General features: G+C 41.1%; 1 protein-coding gene across 1 annotated transcript in view; it reads left to right on the forward strand.

The window, feature by feature from the left end:
- CRCP (CGRP receptor component) overlaps window positions 1-14,640 on the forward strand; it is a 28,298-nt gene extending 13,658 nt beyond the window's left edge. Inside the window, exons 5-6 of the mRNA XM_010022296.1 lie at window positions 6,113-6,170; window positions 14,497-14,640. Coding sequence (XP_010020598.1) covers window positions 6,113-6,170; window positions 14,497-14,640 — 202 coding nt within the window. The remainder of the gene's footprint in view (window positions 1-6,112; window positions 6,171-14,496) is intronic.
- The last annotated feature ends 5,816 nt before the right edge of the window (window positions 14,641-20,456 follow it).

A 20,456-nucleotide genomic window follows, 5' to 3' on the forward strand; every position in this document is an offset into this window, starting at 1 on the left:
GCACACACACAGAGAAGAGCTGGGATAACGACATCAAAAGGATCCCCTGAGCTGCTCTTAGTTCACTTACTTGGAGTAATTCAGTTACTTACAAAGAGCAAGAAGAGCTGCTAAGGTGGCCCTCGGAGTAAGCAGAGGTAGCTGTTCATGTCTTGCACACATTTCTGCTTGGGATTTCTTCACTGATCTTAGCAGCTGGATATTTACTAAACAGGAAAGAGAAAATGTTACTGTTCTCTATTGCAGGAGAAGCATATCTACCCACACTAGTACCCATTATACCCACACTAGTGTCAACATATTTGTGCAGTTGTCTTCAGTTATCCCTTTGCCATCTTGCAGTATTTTGCCAATATACAATAACTTCCATCTTCATTATCAAAATGATCTTTAGGTTGATCAGTTACCTGGCACCAATTTTCAGATGCCAGTTACGGAACAGTTGGTTATTTCTCAGTGTCTTTGGATTCAAGCTCTATGTAAATAAAACAAATGCATTGCTTAAATCATATGTATATAATGTTAACATGTCTAAAGATTATTATTTTTTAGTGTTAATTGGTGTTCATAATTTCTAAACCCCTGGAACACTACACAAGCACCTTCAGGGGAAATATGTCATTTATATAGCTTTTGTTTTCTTGCACCCTGGTGCTAATTCCTTTTTGATGTTCTGAGTCATTTTTCCAGTAGGGAGCTTGGCAGATCAAAAAGAGGCATGAAATTTTTCAGCTAACACATTTTAATTACTTACTTGCAAATTATCTCTCATTCTTCTGCACACATTTTAGAAACAGCAAACACTGTGAAGGATATGGTCTTTGCTGAAATGCTTCTGAGGTCCTTTTGTCCCATCTGTAACACTTCTATCCCCTAATGAGTTACAGAAATGTTAATGGCTTGTAAGCAAAAAGTATTTGACAGGTGACCTTTACTGTGTCCTGTATTTCTTGTCTTCAGCAAACATGAACAGTTTCACTGATCGATTGGTTTAGTCACGATGTGTCATTGGGTTTAGCTGATTTCTGTTGTTTACTGCTCTGCCAGTAATCTTTGGTGCTAAACATGATGGAGTTCTACCTGTTGTAAAATAGCTCTGCGTAAGATTTGGTTCTTCAGCACAGGCATGATGTGTCTTTGGCTATTCAATCCTGTTTATTTGGCTCTGAAGTTTTGTTGGAAATCAACTTCAAAGATGCTACTTTGAAAAACGAAAATACGAGATATGTGTGGCTGAGTAAAAGTCAAATATGTTTTGTCTGGAGATGTGGTGGAGCTATAGGATAGGAGTGGGATGTGGCTTGCTGCAAAAGTGAAGAATGACTTGTTCGGAAAGGCTCTGATCTGAGAAGTGGCATGTGAGTGTGCAGTGCAGTGCAAAACTTGTAAACAGCTATGAATTCATTAAACAGTGAATGTAAAAACCTATAAATAGGGCTTTGGGGGGAGTGGGAAGTGTTTTACAAGGAGATACCCTCATAGCTCTCCTGTGAGAGCTGAAAATAGTGTCTCTGTTTTAGCTGTCTGGAAGCTGAGGCATGAACACGTGCTTGGCCAGGGACCATAAAGCAAAAAATGTTGAAAGCTAGGACCAGAGCGGCAGCTTCTGCACCTCTGTCAAGTGCTCCAGGCACAGAACCAGGCAGTTTCCTAGCTCTTGAGGAAAAAATGTTAAATCTTTCATGCCTTCGCTCAGATGAATTGGCCAGGAGATGTTTAATATTGTTCACCCAGCCCTTTTAGGACTTGTGCTTTTATGGCAGCGATGTCTTTTGCTAGTTTTACAAAGGTGTTGGGTTTTTCTCATTAATTCCTTAAATGACCTCTCAATTTTAGGTCTAGTGTAAAGGATTTCAGTACTTGTCTCCTGTCAACATTAAGGTTTTCTTTCTGTCCTTCATTACTTCTGACAGGAGGAACTGGCAGCAGTTACAAATACCTGGTCTTTTTGACAATAGATCAGCCAACATTGGTGCTCTTGGTTCAGTGTTAAATTCAGCAATGCTTTTAGTAGTCTCTTGCTGTAATGATCAAGCTGCCAAGCAGATAGAAGTGGTAGCGTGGGAAAACAAAGGAGGTGTATTCACTGCTTCCTACCAATGGAAACATGTTTGGCTTTCATGCTTGATTCTCCAAACCCAAAGCAATCTAATAAATTTGGCTATCCAAGCTAATTCTGATTCCTTTGTGATGTCTGTAAAATCACAGTATTCAGAATTTAAGACCAAACCCTGTGTTGCCAAGGGGCTCTTAACAGGAGAGGGAAGAAAATGTAAACAGTTAGGAGGGAACAGAAAATGTAGTCACTACAGTCACTGCCTTTAAATACTGACTTATACTGTAATTGACACAAAGGAACTTCTCCCCAGCATCCTGCTGTACTTTTGCACCTTACAGTTCATGAGTGCAAGGACAGATCCTTTTCAGGGTACTGCAAGATCCCCAAGATAAAGCAAGAGGTCTGGAGAGGGGCCATGACCACACAGTTCTTCACAGCATTAGTTACTGGAGGCCTCAAAGAATATAGAAACAATCTGCTGCCATGTACTCTCTTAAGGGACTTTGTTTTCCTCCTCCCACACCACATCTCTTCCCCACTCACACCTCCAAAACCCAGCACCTTTAAAGCACTCACCGCTTAATTGTTCTCCCTTAGTCTTACTGCCTGTAAAATGGGGATGAATGGGGATCGTGATCCTTCCTACTTTGTACAAGGCACACAAATAAGTGAGGGCAAACTCAAGGAACTAATTGGAAAATTGGTGTTTCTTAGAAAAAGCCTTTGAAACCACCATTAAAATATTTGCTTTAAGAATCTGTTTAGGTGAGTTTTCTTTAGTGAGTCAGTCGATAGCCCTGCTTGGATGTGCAAATGCTGAAGTACAGGTAGAAACATCATCCCGTTCTTCAGCAAAAGTACTCTTTTAACTGTGAAATCTGAAATCAATGTGAAATCTGTATTTGTCCATGTGCCAAATATCACTTCACTACAGACTTTTTCTGAAGGCTGAGAAGAATCTTCTGATGTGGTTCTGCAGAAGTAAGAAAGAAGATTCAAAGGATTGGGTGGTACCCAAAATGTTAGAGCTCATTTTCAAACAGACATTCTGAACTGTTCTGTGGTTTATTACAACGGAGGTTTTCTCCTTTTTTTCCCCTCCTTTATACAAGTTTTAATTCCTTACCCTCCTCTCCAGCTTTGAAATTTAGAGAGTAAAAATACAGGTACATTTGTAAAGTAAATGTAAGTTGAAGATGTTAAATTATGTACACTTTTTAATGATAAGTGAATATTTAGGAGGAATTCTTGGAGCTCTCTCTTCTGAGTTGTTAATATTTCACAAATGCTGCATTTAAATATGACAAGCTTTTCTTTTGAAGCTGAACATCATGATCAAAATGATTTCCCAGCATTTATACAAATGATGGCAGAATGGCTCAGGGATTAGGTGGAACAATTAAAAACTCTTACTTTGTCCAGATTTTGGGTTTGTTACCAGCAGGCTGGATCTAAAAACAAGTCATCTCTTTGGAGCTATTTCCTATTTTTAAGGGCTGTGAATACACATCACAAACCCCTCTGGTGTAACAAAGCCCATCAGCAGAGCAGTTGTCTTCACTGAGCCACAGTCCCCTGTCGTCCTGTTCCCATCACTTGAAATCATGGACATTTTAGCTGAAGAGGGCCTGTTAGATCATCCAGTCTGTGGTAATACAGGATTTTTCCTTCAGGAGACATCAGCCAGGAAAATGTTACGTGAGTGCTGCTCGTTCTGTGTGTTCAATGGATAAATGAAGGCCTTATTCTTTGGGTGTCAGCCTGGTGCTTTCTGAAGTATTAAATTCAGTCTCAACACATACACATGCACTTGGCAAAGGCTTCTCCTGAGCAGCACAAGCACCTTGGTCTTTGAACGTGCAGCACTGTGCATACATTAGTGATTAAGCATTGAAGTGCCTGGTGGTGGTAGAGGCTGTGAGCTGGTGTTAGATTTCAAGTGCAGTCAGTGTTGGAGGCCACCTGAAATGGGACAGTACCTCTGAAGTGTCTCCAGACACGCAGACATTGACCTGTGGGTTGTAAATGCCTGCATGGGAGAGCTCTGTGTTCTCTTGAAAGCTGTGCAGTTTCCTTTCTCAGCCACCCACAGGTGCAATAAACCAGAGTAATACTCTTCAGAAACGGTTTAAATATGCATTAAAGATGCCCTTTAAATAATAATAAATTCCAAGCTTTAGTTCTTCAGAATGGTAACTCACTACTGTATCACAGACAGATGAGGCATGCTAACTGTCACTTCTCACTTTAACGTGTGAATGTGAGCAATAAAGATGTGCTGCATAAAAAATAGATGGCTGCTAGGAAAGGCTGTATGTCAAGTAATAATAATTCAAGATTCCCTACCCCCCAATGTCCTTTCAAGTTTCTTCCTATCTCTTATTATTATGCTTTAATTGCATGTTTTTATTATAAAACTGCATTTGTTACTGTTTCATACACCCTTTTAAACATCTGTTGTAGCTTTAGCACTGTTGTATTGTGCTTTTCTGTTCTCAAACACAAAGATCAGCTCTCGGCATTAGACATGGTGCTATTATGTGGTCAACGTTTTGAGCTTCTGAAATGAATGAAATATGCATTACTGGCATATGACAGCTGGTTTTTTACTTTGGTTTTAGACTTATTTGTATTTAAGTAGGGTCTAAGATTAATAATTCAGAGCTATTGCCTGAATGTTGTGGTTTGAATTTAATGAACATACTTGTTTGATCATGTCTTCAAAAAAAAAAATGAAAAAAGGAGAGAGCTTTTTAAATGTCAATGAAATGTTTTCTCTCATACCCATTCTTTTAATTTCTTTGAATGATCAAAGTGTTTAATGGACATTTGTGAGTTGTGATTTCTTGATGAGAAAGTAGAGCTAATAGCTGCTTGGTTAAAATGAATCCAGTAAGAGGGTGAGGCTGGGTGAGCTTAATGATGGGTCTGAATGTGCCCAGAATTTTCCCACTGGCTTCAGTGGTGCTACCCTGTCTGTCTGGAGTATTGGAGTGTTTTGTGTTTAACTACCAACGTCAGACAAGCTTTACTCACTTCTCCCCCTTGCAGGCAAAGGAGAATGGAATTGGAACTGTTAAAAAGGGATACAACGTGGTTCATATCTAAAGTCAAAACAAAAGAAGTTAATATTGATTGAAGGGCTTTTGTGCTAAAGGCATGGGACTTCAAATCTGAATGGCTTTCTGTCTGCCTTAGAGTATGGACAGGTGATCAGAAGTGTTTGAATTGCTGTAAATCAAGGAATTATCACTTGTATGTTAAACCAGGCACTGATTGAGGGGGGTGGTGGGGTTGTTTTGGTACTTTCTGTGTCTTGGCTACGTTGCTGCTTGTGGTCATGCCCGTCTTTGTGGGACTGTGCAGTGAATCAAGGAAAAAAAGGGAAACCAACAGGGAAAAGAGGTTGGTTATCTCCACGGTCCAGCGCAGTCCCCCGCTTGGCTTGCTGCATGGTGCCCAGCAGTTGTAGAAACACAACAGAAAGGTAGATATGTGCTTGGGAACAGAGATGAAGATACAGTTTTGTCCAAAGAAACATCTGTAAAATACAGCCTCAGCCCATGGTAATAATGCATGAAAAAATGCATTGGCTTAAACCCCGTGGGTTGCAGAGAGTACATGTGACAAGTTACTGCTGTTTGGCTGATGGGTTGTGACTTCTTAGGTGTGGTAATTGTTCTTGTGGTTGTGTGTTCATAGCAAAAAGAGTCTGTGATATTTTGACAAGTTGTTTAGTTGTGTACAACGTTTAACAAAGCAACAGTGCACGTTAGTTAGTGCTTGTACAGTAATGATGTAAGGGTCTCTGCCTTGCCTCCTTAGACTAGGGGTGGAAGTAGCAGTATGTCTAAACACGTAAGAAAGTAGTGTATTTAAAATATCCAAATCATCATGGCAATGAAACCACACTGCAAATCCAGTCAGAATTATTCTTGGCAGCGGTGTTTCACCCCTAAGTTATCAGGAATGTGTTTGCATCTTCCCAGTTGTTTGAGGGGATCCTCAAATTACATAGTAATGTGGATTGTTTTATGCTTTGCTTTTAAACAGAGCAGAAAAGCTCCAGTTGCTTAACCACAGGCCTGTGACAGCAGTTGAAATACAGCTGGTAAGTAACAATGCTCCTGACTGTTCAAAGCTTAAATGAAAGCAGCTTTAACCTTGAAGATCAATTGAATAATTACTTTCTCATGGTCAGTGATTGAATGTATCCCTTTATGCACATCTTTACATTCATGGTTGCAAATCCACTCTGCTTCCTCCCAGAGATCTCCTTAGAGACTTGTCCATCTTTCTCTTGGACAGATTCTCCACCTCTGTTTGCTTTAGTGTCACACAGTGAAAATGCCCAGTGCAGTCATTAAAGGTTAGTTACAGTATTACAACTAAGAACACATTGAACCTGAGTCTTTTTGCTGCTACTCTGTAATCAAGTACTTCACTTTTTGACAGCTGTGATGACCTGATTGTTTTGGTGGCAGGGTTTTATGTTACAGTAAAACCAAACGTACTGAAAAGACACAAGTAGTGATTGATACAGACCTTTGAGCAGTGGTGGAGACTGAGAAATGGATATAAACAGACTGTCAGATGGAAAGTAGCCATCGCCAATCTGTTAAGCACAATTCTGATGTAAAGAGGGATTGTTGCTAGATAGAAATAGTTGGTTATATTTTCTGAAGTATCTCCTTAGGAATACAAAATCCAGTGGTAACAGATTACTATAATAAGGATATTCTTTTAGTTAAGATCTCTCATATTAAGAACATCTGTTTACAATCTTACTGTAAAACCAAACTGTGTAACAACAGGATCATATTTTGCTGTAAAACAGGGAAGGATTAAAGAGATACCAGTAGGACTGTTTTTCTTTCATAGCCAAGGAGTAGAAATTATAATGCCGAAGGCATCGCACAGAAGAATGCTTCTAGCTGAGGAGTTAATACCCTGTTTTGTGATTGAAGAGATCACAAGAGAGCACATGGTCAGTCGTCAGCCCAACCAAGAGCATTAAGGCTTCATGAGTTTTGCTTAGACAGTTAGTCATAAGCAATGATGTAAAGCCTGTTTCACACCTTTGGTAGCTTCATCTACTGAGACAGAGATTTATTATGTTCCCATACAGGTCATATACGGTCTATTTTTCTCTTCTTCCAATGCAATGATCTTTTGCTGCTTTCAGGTGACTGTGTGGGTTTGTCTGTCTTTTCCCTCCTCCCCTCATTATCCTACCTAGTTCCTGATAATCTTACCTAGCCACAAAATACTAAAAATAGTTTTGTTCTTGTGTCACATTTGGAGTCCAGGAGGCAAGTATAATAAATTTGGGCCTTTATATTAGAAATCAGGTTTCTGTAGAGTGTCATACTTAGGATATTCCAAGGTTTGTAATGTCAAAGTTACATAAACCTCATTGCTGAAACTCACAGGATACAGATCTGAGATTTGGGTTTGGTGTCAGTCCATTACTGATATGTAACCCTTCTCTAAAGATCAAAAGCAGCTTGTAAAAAATATAATATTCATATATTTGGGGACTAGCCTGAATTTGTATCATCATGGAAGTATTAGGGATGCAGTTACTTCTGTTCCATTGTGATACCCCTGTAGTTTCCAGGGGAAGTTTCTCCAAAACTAGTGTTACAGTCCTCTAAGTTGAGTGGGTTGTTAGCACTGAGTTAAATTAAGCTTCCCCAAAATTGCAGTATGTTTACTCTTTCATCAAAGCACATCAAAGTCTTTTGGGTGAAATAACTGCTAGGAAACTGCAGGCCATTTTTGTTAGTGAAATACAGACACTAGGAGCAAGGAAATGATTTTGCTGTTTGATTGCTGTCTCAAATGATTTTGGGATGTGATAAGGACAGAGGAAAGAGATTGCAGCAGTGCAGCTTCTTTTGAACACACAAATGCTCTCTCTTCTCTGAGCATCTTTGAGTATAAAATCTTACAGAGCAGTGGAGGTTACCAGCATTTTCTTTGATGTCAGTAGGGAGAAGATTACCCATTCACATATTTCATGCAGGCAAGTCAATTCACTGCAGTTGATGAATGAGAGACAGCCTACAGAGAAGTGAATGCTAGGTCTGAAATCACCTTGATTCTCTTTTCATCAAACTTTCCCCTGCCACTGAAAAGCTTTGAGTCGCTCCTGGGATTGAATCAGAAATAAATGATGAGGAAGACTTCTGACCACTTCATCTAATGCAGACAAATCAGTCTTTAAAAGCTTTAAACAAAATGCCACACAAGCTGTATCTCTGTCTCTCGCTTTCATAGTTTTGATGTCTGAAACTTTTACTCAGTGCTGCCTGTCCATGGAACGGAGTCAGGTTCATCTGATAGGCTTTTAATAGCTGGTGTGAGAGGGTAGTTATATTTACTACTGCTTGTTGCTTTTTTGCCTTTCCAGCTTTTTGGTTTTTTGCTCCCTTCTATAAAATGCTGTGTCTTTTGTTGTATGCGAACAATAAATCAATTTTGATAAAATCATACTTAAGCTAAAAAGCAAATTTATGGTGTGATCTTTTGATCTCAAGTTCCTTTGTAAATCTTTATGCATAAATTGCTGTAATTGTTCCTATTTGTCTTTTCTGGACTGTGTGTGAGGATTTATTTTCAAACAACAATAGCAACAAAAGGAACATGAAATTCTAATTCGTATCCCACAGGGTAAAACACTGTACACATGGCAGCTATCTTGACCTCCTGTTTTAATCTTTAACATATGTTGTTCCTGGCTCAGTGATTCAATTCACAAAGGAGGAACAACAAACAAAACAGTGGTGTTCATCTAACCATGACAGTGGGTCCAGCTTTACTTAATGCTGAACCCTGATGGGTTTGAAGGTGAAGCATCATCTTTTCTAATGAACAAATTGCTCCACATTCTTCTCTCTGAATGGAGAAGTGGATTTTTACTCTGTGCTTTTAAAAACTAGATTTCCATCTCGGAGAGCTTTGTACCTCATCTTATGTGCTCTGCATAACCAGCCTGGCAAATGGTCTTTTATTGTTGAATGAAAAGTAAGAATGTAAAATATCCTTCCGGAAAATGAAAGACATTAAGAGGATTTAATCATTTTATGTTCTCAACAATATATTTTGCTTCCCACTTTGCATACTTGGTTAATTATCTCTGAGGGACATCAATGCAATCAGTCAATCTTTTACTTTATTTCTTTTTTATGTGCCTTTTTTTCTACTAGCATGTTCCTCCTGAACAATTTCCAATTGGGAAATAGCAGTCATTTTCTCATAAAATATGTACCTCCTGCACTGGAGTTAAATTATGTGCTTGACTGATAGCTTTGGAAGGGATCAGACCCCTCTTTCCTTTTCTACTGATGATTTTTTAAATAGAGCTTTTAGCTTAGTATTCAAATAAACAATAGCTTTTAACCCCCAGGTTGTTCTCTTCTGTGATGCTGAGGTTTGTTACCATCAAATATTACTTCTCCTTGAGACAGTTTCTCAGTTCTGGAAGAACTTTTCAGGGTTCTTTAGTGTGGCTTTATTTATTCTTCAGAATTAACAGTGTATTGTCACGTCTTGGAAGGTTAAATGAACTAAACGTTAGCACTGAAAGCTGAAAAGAAGCACAAGGAGGATGGTGAAGTCTCTTACACTTTGCTTGTATTCGGGTAAGCAGAAAAGACAAGGGATGGTAATAATTAGGGAAAGCATGTTCCTAAAATGCTTGTCCTTGTTTCACTGGGTAAAAAGGAACAAAAATCTAGGCAAGCATGCATGTTTATATGTCTCTGTTCATATTTTGTGCTTACGTATGTACATAACACTACTAACATACAGATTTGCACATTTATTTTAGGAACAAACATTTTAATGTTTGAAATTACCTTGGTAGTCAGGCGAGCTGGTCTTTTCTGATTTACCTGCTCCATAAATGAAGTCTTTAAAAGCTTCCAAAAGCTACTTTCTGTCATAAGAATGTATCAGCAGGTTTTAATGTGACTTAGTGCTTAATGTAATTCTATTATTACATTCTGATTTGGTAATTATGGTTGTTTTGTTCCTCTGAGAAACTCATACATAGTGCTCCATTAAAAAAAGCTACTGTTCAAATGTGCAGCTGGGAAAGGCTGCATGGTACTGAAATATTCCACATACACATTTGTTTAATAAGCACAGCTCTGGTTCCCAGTAGCGGTTATGTTACTGTGCAAGGCATCTGCCAGTGTTTAATTCCACACTTGGCAAGTGATTTGTCTTTTCATTCTCTTGTAGCAACGTTCAGTGATGGATGTTGGATGCGTGTTTCATTTTGCTGTGTTAGGAAGCCCATCCATAGGTGAATGTGGAGAGGAGAACAGAATCGGCATCCTTTTCTTGCTGTATTCTCCATTTAATAAATGTTTGCCTGATTTTAAGCTTTAAGTCCAGTGAAGTTAGTTGGACTCCTTGAGTACTTGAAATTAAGTCAATTACATAAGCTGTGATATAACACTTGTAGCTTCGAGGTGCTTAAGCAGGTGGAAAATTGGTTATTAGACTTTTAAATACAGGTAGCATTGCTCTCAAAGGTGAGCAGTGCTGGGGCTTCAGCTGCCTTGTGAGTATGTTGTGTATATTCCACAGTTCTGAAGATCTGGCTGGTTTTATTAATACATTCGTTGATAAAGTAAGAAGCAATTCTAGGTACTCAGACTTGAAAAGTGTATGTTAGCTGCAGGGGGAACCTGCCTCCCTTTTTTAGCTCTAAGGATTGTATGCCAATTATTACCAAAGTTTTCCTGTTTCCTTCTGCAATTCCTTCTTCAGTTGTCTTGTAGATTATATTGTTTAGAGCATTAGCTGAAGGGGAAATGAAGTGTGAAAATTGCTTAGTGTAATAATACATTGCACTGATAGTTTAATAACTTACAAGTTTGAGTGAAATAGAAGTCATTGAGGTCTGACTTGATGGAGCTGATCTTAACCACGTAGTTCCATTCCCTAGCAAACACTCTGTATATGTATGAATGACATTGGTATGCTATAACGTTTGCTACAAAAACACTGTAGTTATTTTGGGATAGTATAGACTTGAATGCTGAAAAGCTGTAACAGCTCAGGAATTTTTTATTACAAGCAGCAGCATAGCTGACATGGCTTACTGCCTGTCTCTTGTGTTCATTTCAAGCAAATCCTTGCTCTCAGCCCTGAGAAGGAGACACGCTTGTCTTGCAGCACATCATGGTGCTTTTTATCTATGAATTGTGTTACTATAACATTGTCCAATTCTGCTACTTGCACAAATCCCTGCATATTGCAAATTCACAGTTCAGTGGAGCTTTGGTTGATGATACCCTACGCTCTGCACATGGCATCATCTGTGAGGATAATCTATTTCCATTTGGTGCCTGTGGCACTGCCAATATAAACATCTTATGTCATACACTTATTAAAAACATTAGCATTTTTGTTTTCCTTAGTATAAATTTTGCATTCCTGAGTGCTTATGGTTTGAAGCTGTTGCTTGAGCACTTTCAGCCAATTGCAAGTTAGAGGTTAGCAAGGCTCTTTGATAGATTTTCTTTCATTATTGGTAAGATTCTTGCTGGAAAAGCATGTACTTGAGTACAAGTTTCTTTTTGCCTACTAGGCTTTTTCATACACGTAATTTCTCTTCTGAATATCATAACATTATTTCCTATTGCTATCAGTGGCAAAGGTATTTTTGTCTTATAAATCAGAAGACCCTGTGAACATCTGTTGAATGTAGGATAAGCTTCTGAGTGACCTTCTGTTTCCCTTGGGATTTGTTTTCCTTTTGGGCAGTTTCATTTGTCCCTATCTACATGCTCTCTGTGCTTAACTTTGTATTTTTCCTTTTGGCATGCTGCTTTGCTTCTTCCTAATTACTTATGTTTCATAAGTCACTGCTCAGGCTGTTTCCCTGGGGAGTGAAAGAAATTGATTTTTATAGCTTATGCGTTTGATCCTTTGAACTCTTGACTAGTATCACAGCAGAATAGTGCTGAAGCATCAACTTGAATAATAAGTTGTCCATCCTGCCTAATGTAGAGTTTTGACTATTGGTAGTTCCTGCTGTGGGAGCTGGTAGTGAGGATTCATGGCTTGGAGGCACCGAGAGGTGAGCCCCTGATGAGTTTGCTGCAGTAGTTGAAGGAATTACCACTTCCCTCTGGCAGAGATTGTGGGTCTGTCATCAGAAGGGAATTTGGAGCTACATTACCCACTCCTCAGTGCAATGTCTGGCATCTTTCTTTAAAAATGCTTTTCACAACAATTTAATGAGACATCACTTACAGCATCAAAGCATCTGAAACATGTGAGACTATTTCCTTTCATCAACTTTCTGGTAAAGTATGATTTCTTAAACTGTCACAGCCATCACCAGAGCTCATCTGTTGATATCCTGAGTCGTATCCACTGTTTGTCAGTCTTGCAGAGTTTTGTGTTCAGCCAGTACAAATGACATCAACATGGTTGTTCATATTGGGAGTGGGGGTATTACTCGTTTGGCACTGAGGAGCACATCAGAAGCAGTGATTAGACACTCGTGTAAGTGAATTCTGCCTTAAATGCAGGAGTTGAGAAGTGTTGATGCTGATCTAGAAATCACTGTCTTAAGTTCTGGTTAAGTCCTTGTGGCTACTGGCTACCTGAAGCAAGCTCCTAAAGGAGAAAGTGTTTGGAGAAGAAAGGGGGAAAGAAATATATAGGGAGGGATAAAATTTAAATGGGGAAGAGGGTCTGACTTCATGTGATCCAGTAAATCAAACCTACACTAGGCAAGGGGCCATTTTTCTGAAGATCAGAAGGCAGTGGGATGGTAATAAATGTGGGAGACATTGGCCATTAAGAGATAAATCATCCTGCCTTAAGTGATATTTCCTGTCCAAAGGATGGGGGCTTTTTCTTTGTATGGTTCCTGCTGCTGTGGGGCTGTCACCCTTAAAATTCAATGTAATAGTAATTAATAACCCAGTCCAAAAACCAGGCTGATAATCTTCTACAGAACTTCATAGCATGGGTCACCTACAGAATAGTGGCTTTGTCAGCAGTATTGGCAGCGGGGAGTGTATTGGTGATGCTCCAAGGTATGATAGTCAAGCTGCTGAGATGATCACCTCTGAAATGCAGCCTAGCAGGCAATTGCCTGATACCGCTTCAGTAGCTGCAGCACTTGCTTACACAGAAGGGTAATATTAGGAGGATTTTTAGTGTATTCTAATGCACAGTGTATAGCAGAGCAGCTGGTGGTAATGAGAGTCAGGGCTGTTTTTCAAGCCAGGGTCCTACAGTAGTTCTTGAGCTAACAGTGCTTGGAAAACCACTCCACAGAGAATTTCTTCCTTTGATCGGGATAGTCCCCAGAAACAGTCATTTGCAAATGGATATTCACTCTCTGCCTTTGCTATATGAGTGGATTCTAGTATCTGTGGATAATGGTTGATGAAAGATGATCAGATTGTGCAAAGAGGGCTCATAGGACACTGAAGGGAAAAAAAAGCTAATTGAATATACCACTCTGCTTTTTGCAAGGCAAAGATGCGTCTGAATAGCTGACAATTTATAGCTAGAACTGATTAAAACTGCATTGACTTGGAAGCATAATTTAATATAAATCACTGTGGTTCAAAGGACATTTTAAAGGACTTTGTATAAAAAAGAAAATCTCAAACCCCACAATCCTAATTGGTTTCATTTGCGTTTGAAGAGTTCTTTTGGCTTGCTTTTCCAGGCCTCTGACAAGCTTTTCCTTTTAACAGCTGCCTATAAATTAGGGCAGTTGTTTTTACTGGTAGCAGTGGTATAAGAGTTCCCACAGCTCCACAGTGAGAGTAGGGCCCTAATTAATCGTGGGGAATTTTACTGTTGATTCGTGACAGCGTGTTTTGTGTTGCTCAGAGCTTTTATATGCCTTTATCTTCAGGAATCTCACAATCTAGCACATTCTGATAAAGTATAGCTGCTGTAGGATGAGGGGGTTTCTTTTATGGCCTCATTACTTATAATCTAGGTGCAGGGTAAGATAGAAAGGTTCAGTTGACCACTCTCTGTCATCTCGTTTCAGTTCATACATGAAAGCACAGGAACTTAGGAAAATCAGCCTGGAAGGTAGGTCTGCACATGAGCTAAATAAAAAGCCTGGCTCAAGATACCAATGTGTACCGATGAGAGAGGCTTTAGAAGAAACCAGGGAGGAAAGTCTGTTCTGAGTGTGCCATTCTGCTTGCTGTAAAGCAGGCAGGGTCTCGTTGTGGAGTGCCAGCTGTAGCAGTGAACAATGGAGCTCTTCTGTCTTATTTTTGAATACTGTAGGAGTTCCACTTTGTAAAATGCTTTTGTAATGAGCTCAGACTATGTCTTGCATCCATTGAGAATCCTGTTGAATCCTTCTCTTTGGAGCTGAGGAAGGAAGTACGGATTTAATGATGACAATAGATTGCTTTTTCAACCTGCAGATGGTAGAAGAAAGTGAGGAAAGGCTCACGGAAGAGCAGATTGAGTCACTTCTCCAGACAGTCACCAGTATTCTTCCAGGGGATCCAGAAGAACGACAGAGAGACTCAGCAATGGCAACTGAAGACAAAAGTGACCAAGTGTAGGAGGTATCTAGACCAAAGCTGGCAACAATTTCAGCAGAAGAGAATCAGCTAATATTTTTCTGGTTTTTCCTTGATGCCAGTTTCATCTTGTACTGGACATCATTGTAAAATATGTTACCATTTTTGACTCGGAGGTGATGAGGGAACCAATTGTTTACCAGAAAGCATGGAAAAGGACACTATTGTTTTGGCATTTTGTCATAAACAGGGATGGCAATAACTGAGTTTGTAATGTCTGAGCAATTACGGGGCACAGAATCTGAAGCTTTTGTATTTTTTCCATTACCCGTGTGACAGCTGTACGTTTGAATAGGCTCATATGCAGCTGGCAGTGTTTCAATTATCGCAGCAGTGCTATAATCATAATTGCTTTCATATGTTTTTGAATTGCCCAACTGGTTTTCAGAATACAGTCTACAATACAAAGACAACTTGTGGAGCTGTTTGTGAGGAGGGCTCTTTTCAGTGACCAGAACAGAGACTAATGTACAAAAACTGCTGGTATCTGGCCACCCAATTTCATGTAGGCTGTTGGCATCATGGAAGTGAGAGGATCTGTTGGAAAGGTAACTGTTCTCAAGGATGTCTGGCATTCCTTGATAAAAGAATGATCCAGATCATCAGCTAAATCAATGTATTGCCGCAGTAATCAGCTGCATTGAACCAGTTTACAGCAGCTGAGGCTCTTAGTAATGCTCTTAGTAATAGGAACAGAAGAGCATGTAAGTGGGGTGTATATTTTCCATTCAAACATTTGTTTCAGTGGTTATATATAGACAAGTCACACTCTTGTGAACATGCTGTTGACCATGGAATAAATGAGTGAGTCAACACTGGAGTCCTAATCTGGTTTGGAAGAGTGAGAATCAGTCCTGGGTAAAGCAGAATTTTCTGTGTGCTGAGCTTCTGTCTGATTAAACATTTCAGGATCAAGTATTTAATGTTGAAAGCATTGATGATTATAATAAATCATTTGGGTATATATACATATATATACATAAAGTCATGACTTACACATGGCACTGGTTTTATATGATGACTGCAGACCATTCTTTTATAATTATAATGTGCTGGAAATAGAAATAAAGCTTGAAGTATATCCTGAGAATTTTATATCTTATAGACAAGATATAAGAGCCTGGATCAGAATATCTAACTTCTTTCCTCTGCTTCTGTCATGGTTTTATTTTGTGGTTTTAGACAAAGAATTTATGCTTTCTGAGCTGTATATGAAAGGGAGTGATAACTTCCAGTGTCTGGGGGATTTATGATACGCATTTCCACGGTATTTTAAGCTGCTTTGATGTTTGGAGAGGAAAGGCAATAATTGGAAAATATATTTGTTACCTCTTAAAGGTAATTTATCTTGAATGCATTCCAAGGCTGGAGACTAAAGGTGCATTTTGACTGGTTCAGTGTAGTAGTGTTAGAGGGAAAAGACCTTGGTGGATTTTGTGATACATCATTCTGCATTTGTGATGCATCATTCTGCATTTTTCTCTCTAAATGTGCAGCAAAGCAAAAGAGATAAGTAGATCATATCACAGAATGACACGCAATTAATTCCAAAATTAGCATTTTACCCTTAGCAGTCATGGATGCGGCTTGACATGCTGGCCTTGGGCTGCAAGTGTTTACATTTTTAGCTGTCTTCTTCTAAAATGAAGTTACTGAAGCACGTTCTAAGCTTACAAAAAGCAGATGGAACCAGATTGCAAGTGCCTTTAGCCAGCAAGAATATTTTAACAGATCTCTGAAGCTGGATGTTTCCAGTCTTGGGAATTGCTGATTTGTTACCGTGAGGGATTTTTGCCAGCATCCATGTTGTCCTCTGTTGTATGTGTGTTGTACAAGATACAAGAACTAGCTGTTGTATTTAACCTTTTCATCAAAATCAGTTCCAGATGGATGCATATATTAAACTTGTGCAAACACATGGGTGGCTTCTTCAGTCTCAGTTCAGGTACGGAAACTATCATGTCCCTAAAAATGCAATTCTAAGTAACGTTTGAAGGGTTCTGGGACTTTGACAGCTGCATTACATCAAGAAATCATTTTTAAATGTATTGTCTGTGCTCTCTGATGGTGAAGTGCAGGTGAGGGATTGCTGTGGTGCTGAGAGCAGGTTCACCTTGTGGTGTTTACTCTCAGGTGTGCTTTTTGGAAAGCCAAGACTCGGAAGTGGTTTATGGAAAGCAAATGTCTCACCTTGCTCATGCGACACCATTTTTCCAGTGTCCTGTGTATTACATGAAAGATCTGCCTGACTCCCAGGGCTGCTCTTTGTTAACTGATCAGTTACCTAACACAATAAATGTACTCTGCTAATTCTTTTGAAGGAGAGAAGATGGCAAGAAGAGATGGTGGCCGCCTGATGTGTCACGGGTACAAGAAAGCATATGTATGTATTGGGCACTTCAAAGGTTGGTCCCTAGTTTCAAGAACAGAGGGACAGAGTACTCCTCACTTTGTGATGCTTAAGAAGTGCATATTGCTTTTAGCTTTCTCGTTTCTTACATGTTCGTCGTGTTTATTCTCTATTGCATGTTTGGCTCTTGGCAGATTGACAGCTCTGCTTAGGGCAGCTCCTGTGCTCTCAGCACTGCTCTGAGAGAAAGAGAGAATGAGCTGCCAGAATTCCTCTCCCGTTTTGATACTTCAAAATACCCAGGGTTCCTCTTCTCATAAATTCAAGCCCCAGAAGGCAGCTTACTTTAGCCTTTGTTTAGCAGCCCTTGCTGGAGAAGTTTTATTAGAGCATTTGTTTTATGGGAGGAGAAGGAGCTCCTACCTGGCTGTGCTCCGGTGCTGGGGAAGGGAAATGGATACACTGGAAACAGAAGTGTCCACAGGGAATCTTGTGGAAGATCCTGGAAATCCCTACCAATGAGCCAAGCAGCTTTGGTGGTGGTCACACCGTGGCAGGGCTGTGTAGGGGGCTGCTCCCCACCACTGAAATGCAGAATGTGACAAACTCTCCTTGTCTCACAGGGAGCAAAAGGCATTTTGTTTGTATCTGTGTGGCGTGGTCACTAGGTAGAGGTGTGTAGTTTTAATTAGAAAAAGCAAACCCCCAAAATTTGGAGGTTTGGCTTTCTTCTGAAGCAGGTTTTCTCTGGGGCAGGTTTTCTTCTGAAGCATACCTTTAAACAACATTGGAGCAGTGCATGGAAATGGCATTCAAACCTCATGTGTCGGTGTGCTGAAAGGGTTAAACAAAATTACAGAGTGTTTAAAAGTGTTTATACACATGTTTTTAAGAAGGTTCTGTCATAAACAGAACCTTTACTTAGTAGAGTCTCTACTGCTCATAGCCAAGCTATTGCTTTAGAGGTTGACCAAGCCAAGCTGTTTCACACTGTTTGAGAATCATGCCCTAAGATGATTAACCAGCCACATCACCGTCCATGCGGGGTGGGTGCCTGCACTGCTGTAATCCTGGCAGACCCCGACACAGGAAGAATAATCAAACTGGACATGTTTTTGAAGCTGTTGCACCATAGAAGGAGTAAAGTTGGGAAATGTAACTAGAACACAGCTCAGCTGTAGCAGAGCAAAGTCAGCACATGTCCTGGAGCAAATTCCTGCTTGTCCCAGACCTCTCTTGGAGGCTGCTTGGGTCATACTTTCCTCTTCATCCCGTTGGAAATGTGTGTTTCTCCCAACTGATGGGTAAAGGGGAAAGACCTGGTGACCCCGTGTGAGTGGGGAGGTTGAACTGGGTGATCTCCAACCTCAGTGTTGCTGCCTGTTTGGTTTCCCTTCCTCTGTGCTCTTGGAATGTTTTCTGTTGCTTCCTCAGCACAGAGGCGAAGGCTGCTCTCCTTAAGAGCTGAGAGGCAGCAGGTTGGGGGTCTCTCCCTTGTCCCCTTTTCCATTCATGCCTGGTGGCCTCTTTGCTGGTGGGTGCTTTGGGGCTCTGGCACGGTGCAAATACTTCATTTCTGGGACGTGACAGAGGGAAGGGGACAGTCTTGCAAGGATGGCAGCAGGGTTTTGTATCGTGCCTGTGGTTTCATCAGTTGCTGGGGCCTGAAATCAGAGTTTCTGGAGTTGCTCTGTGTTAGTGGTGTGTCCTGCACATTGCAGCTACGGCGGTGAGTTGAGTCTGTTCCAGCCAGTGGAAAGGCTGTGTCCCACGATGCTGCTGGGATGAGATGGTCTTTCAGTGTGATCTTAATAAAAGCTTTCTCTTGAGTTCTCATTAATGCTATTCCAAGGGCCAAATTAATCCACAGTGCCTCTTCACTGCCTTGCATTTGACCTGAGATACAGAACCATTCACTCCCTCATGCTGGCTGTGCTCGGCCCCTCAAGTCAAGCCACGGGTGAGTTAACCCAACCCCGACTGAGGTTATTCGGGATCCTGGTTTTGAAATGCACAAATCTTTCTGTACTGCATTGTCCATGACTGAATGTTTTACTGCCTCTGCCTCCCTGGGGTGGCAGCTCTGCCACGGCAGTGCACAAACAGCACATTCTGCATCCCAGAAAATGCTTTGCTTCTAGGCATGAAATCTGCTCCTCTGTGTTTGGACACAGGCTTTGAAAGCATCGGTCTTGACTGGGAGCTGCTGTTGTTGAGTGACTTCTGAAATGCTTTGGGCTTTGACAGGGGAAGGGGAGTTGGCGGAGCCTGTGTGCACCTCAGCCTGGCTGAGATGGGGCTTTTCCCACTTTTATTACTTCATTTTCCGTCTGCTTTCCATAACCAGCCTATTCCAGCCTGTTCCTGGTACCAGCTCCCGGAGCAAGGGGATGCCAGGCTGTTCCAAAAGACAGACTGCAGAAGGAGCAGGAAGATATTTTGTGCCTGAAAACTTGTTAGGTTTTTTGCTTGTAGCAGTTGGTCTAAATAACAGATAGCATCTTCCCCATGAGCTTTGCCACTGAACATGTGGGGTTATGAGATGCTCCTGGTACTTGAGAAGGGCTCATGGAAGTATCTCGATTGACTCCTCTCCAGCGCAGGCAGGCGACACTCACAAGTCAACCACCCCACAGAAATACAGCCTAACATTAAATGTGGGTGACAGCCACGGTCCTTTCCGGATGACACAGTGACCAGGCAGGCACTAACACTCAGCTCCTGCTGTTCCCCAAGGTCAGTTCTTTGTCCTTACAGATGTATTTCCCTCCCTGCTGATGGGCAGTGCTGGGGTGGAGGATGCAGAGCAAGGACCTGGTGTGGCAGGGTGGAGGGTGTCTGTCCTGGCACTCGGAGAGTCAGCAAATGCCAGCTCTGCCACTGGCCTGTGGCCTCAGGGAGGTTGTTTTCTCTCTTCTCTCTTCAGGCTGACACCAGGAGCACTGCCCAAGGGCTTGTCCAATGCTTTTGTGCATCCTGACAGGTAAAGGAGTCTTTCGTACTAACAGCTATGAGCCGAGGAGAGGCTGCAGCCCTCGGCTTTCCCTGTGCTTTGAGACCAGCATGTGGGTGCCTGTGATGCTGCTGTGACAGGGGTCCTGTCCCACTGGACATGGGGGTGTCCACTGTGCTCACAGGCTCTGCTCCCAGCCCCAACAGGGCCGTGTACTTGCATATCTATGAATGCTTGTAGGTTGTTACAGGGAATCGAGTTAGGAATTCCACAGGACGAGGAGTTGCCAGACATCACAGCCTTGCGCCCCTGGGATTTACCCCACCACGAAGGCATGTCTTGCATACGCTGCACATCATTCCCGTCGCTTGTAGCAGAGGTAAGGAGGAGCTGAGCTGTGATGAAATGACTTTCTAAGGAAAACATCTGTGCTCGTGAATTGGGCACGAGATCAAGTCTGAGGATGGGGCTGAGCCGTGAAGCCAAAGGGAAGCG

The sequence above is a fragment of the Nestor notabilis genome, unplaced genomic scaffold (genome assembly GCF_000696875.1).
Source record: "Nestor notabilis isolate BGI_N333 unplaced genomic scaffold, ASM69687v1 scaffold13659, whole genome shotgun sequence".
Lineage (NCBI taxonomy): Eukaryota > Metazoa > Chordata > Aves > Psittaciformes > Psittacidae > Nestor > Nestor notabilis.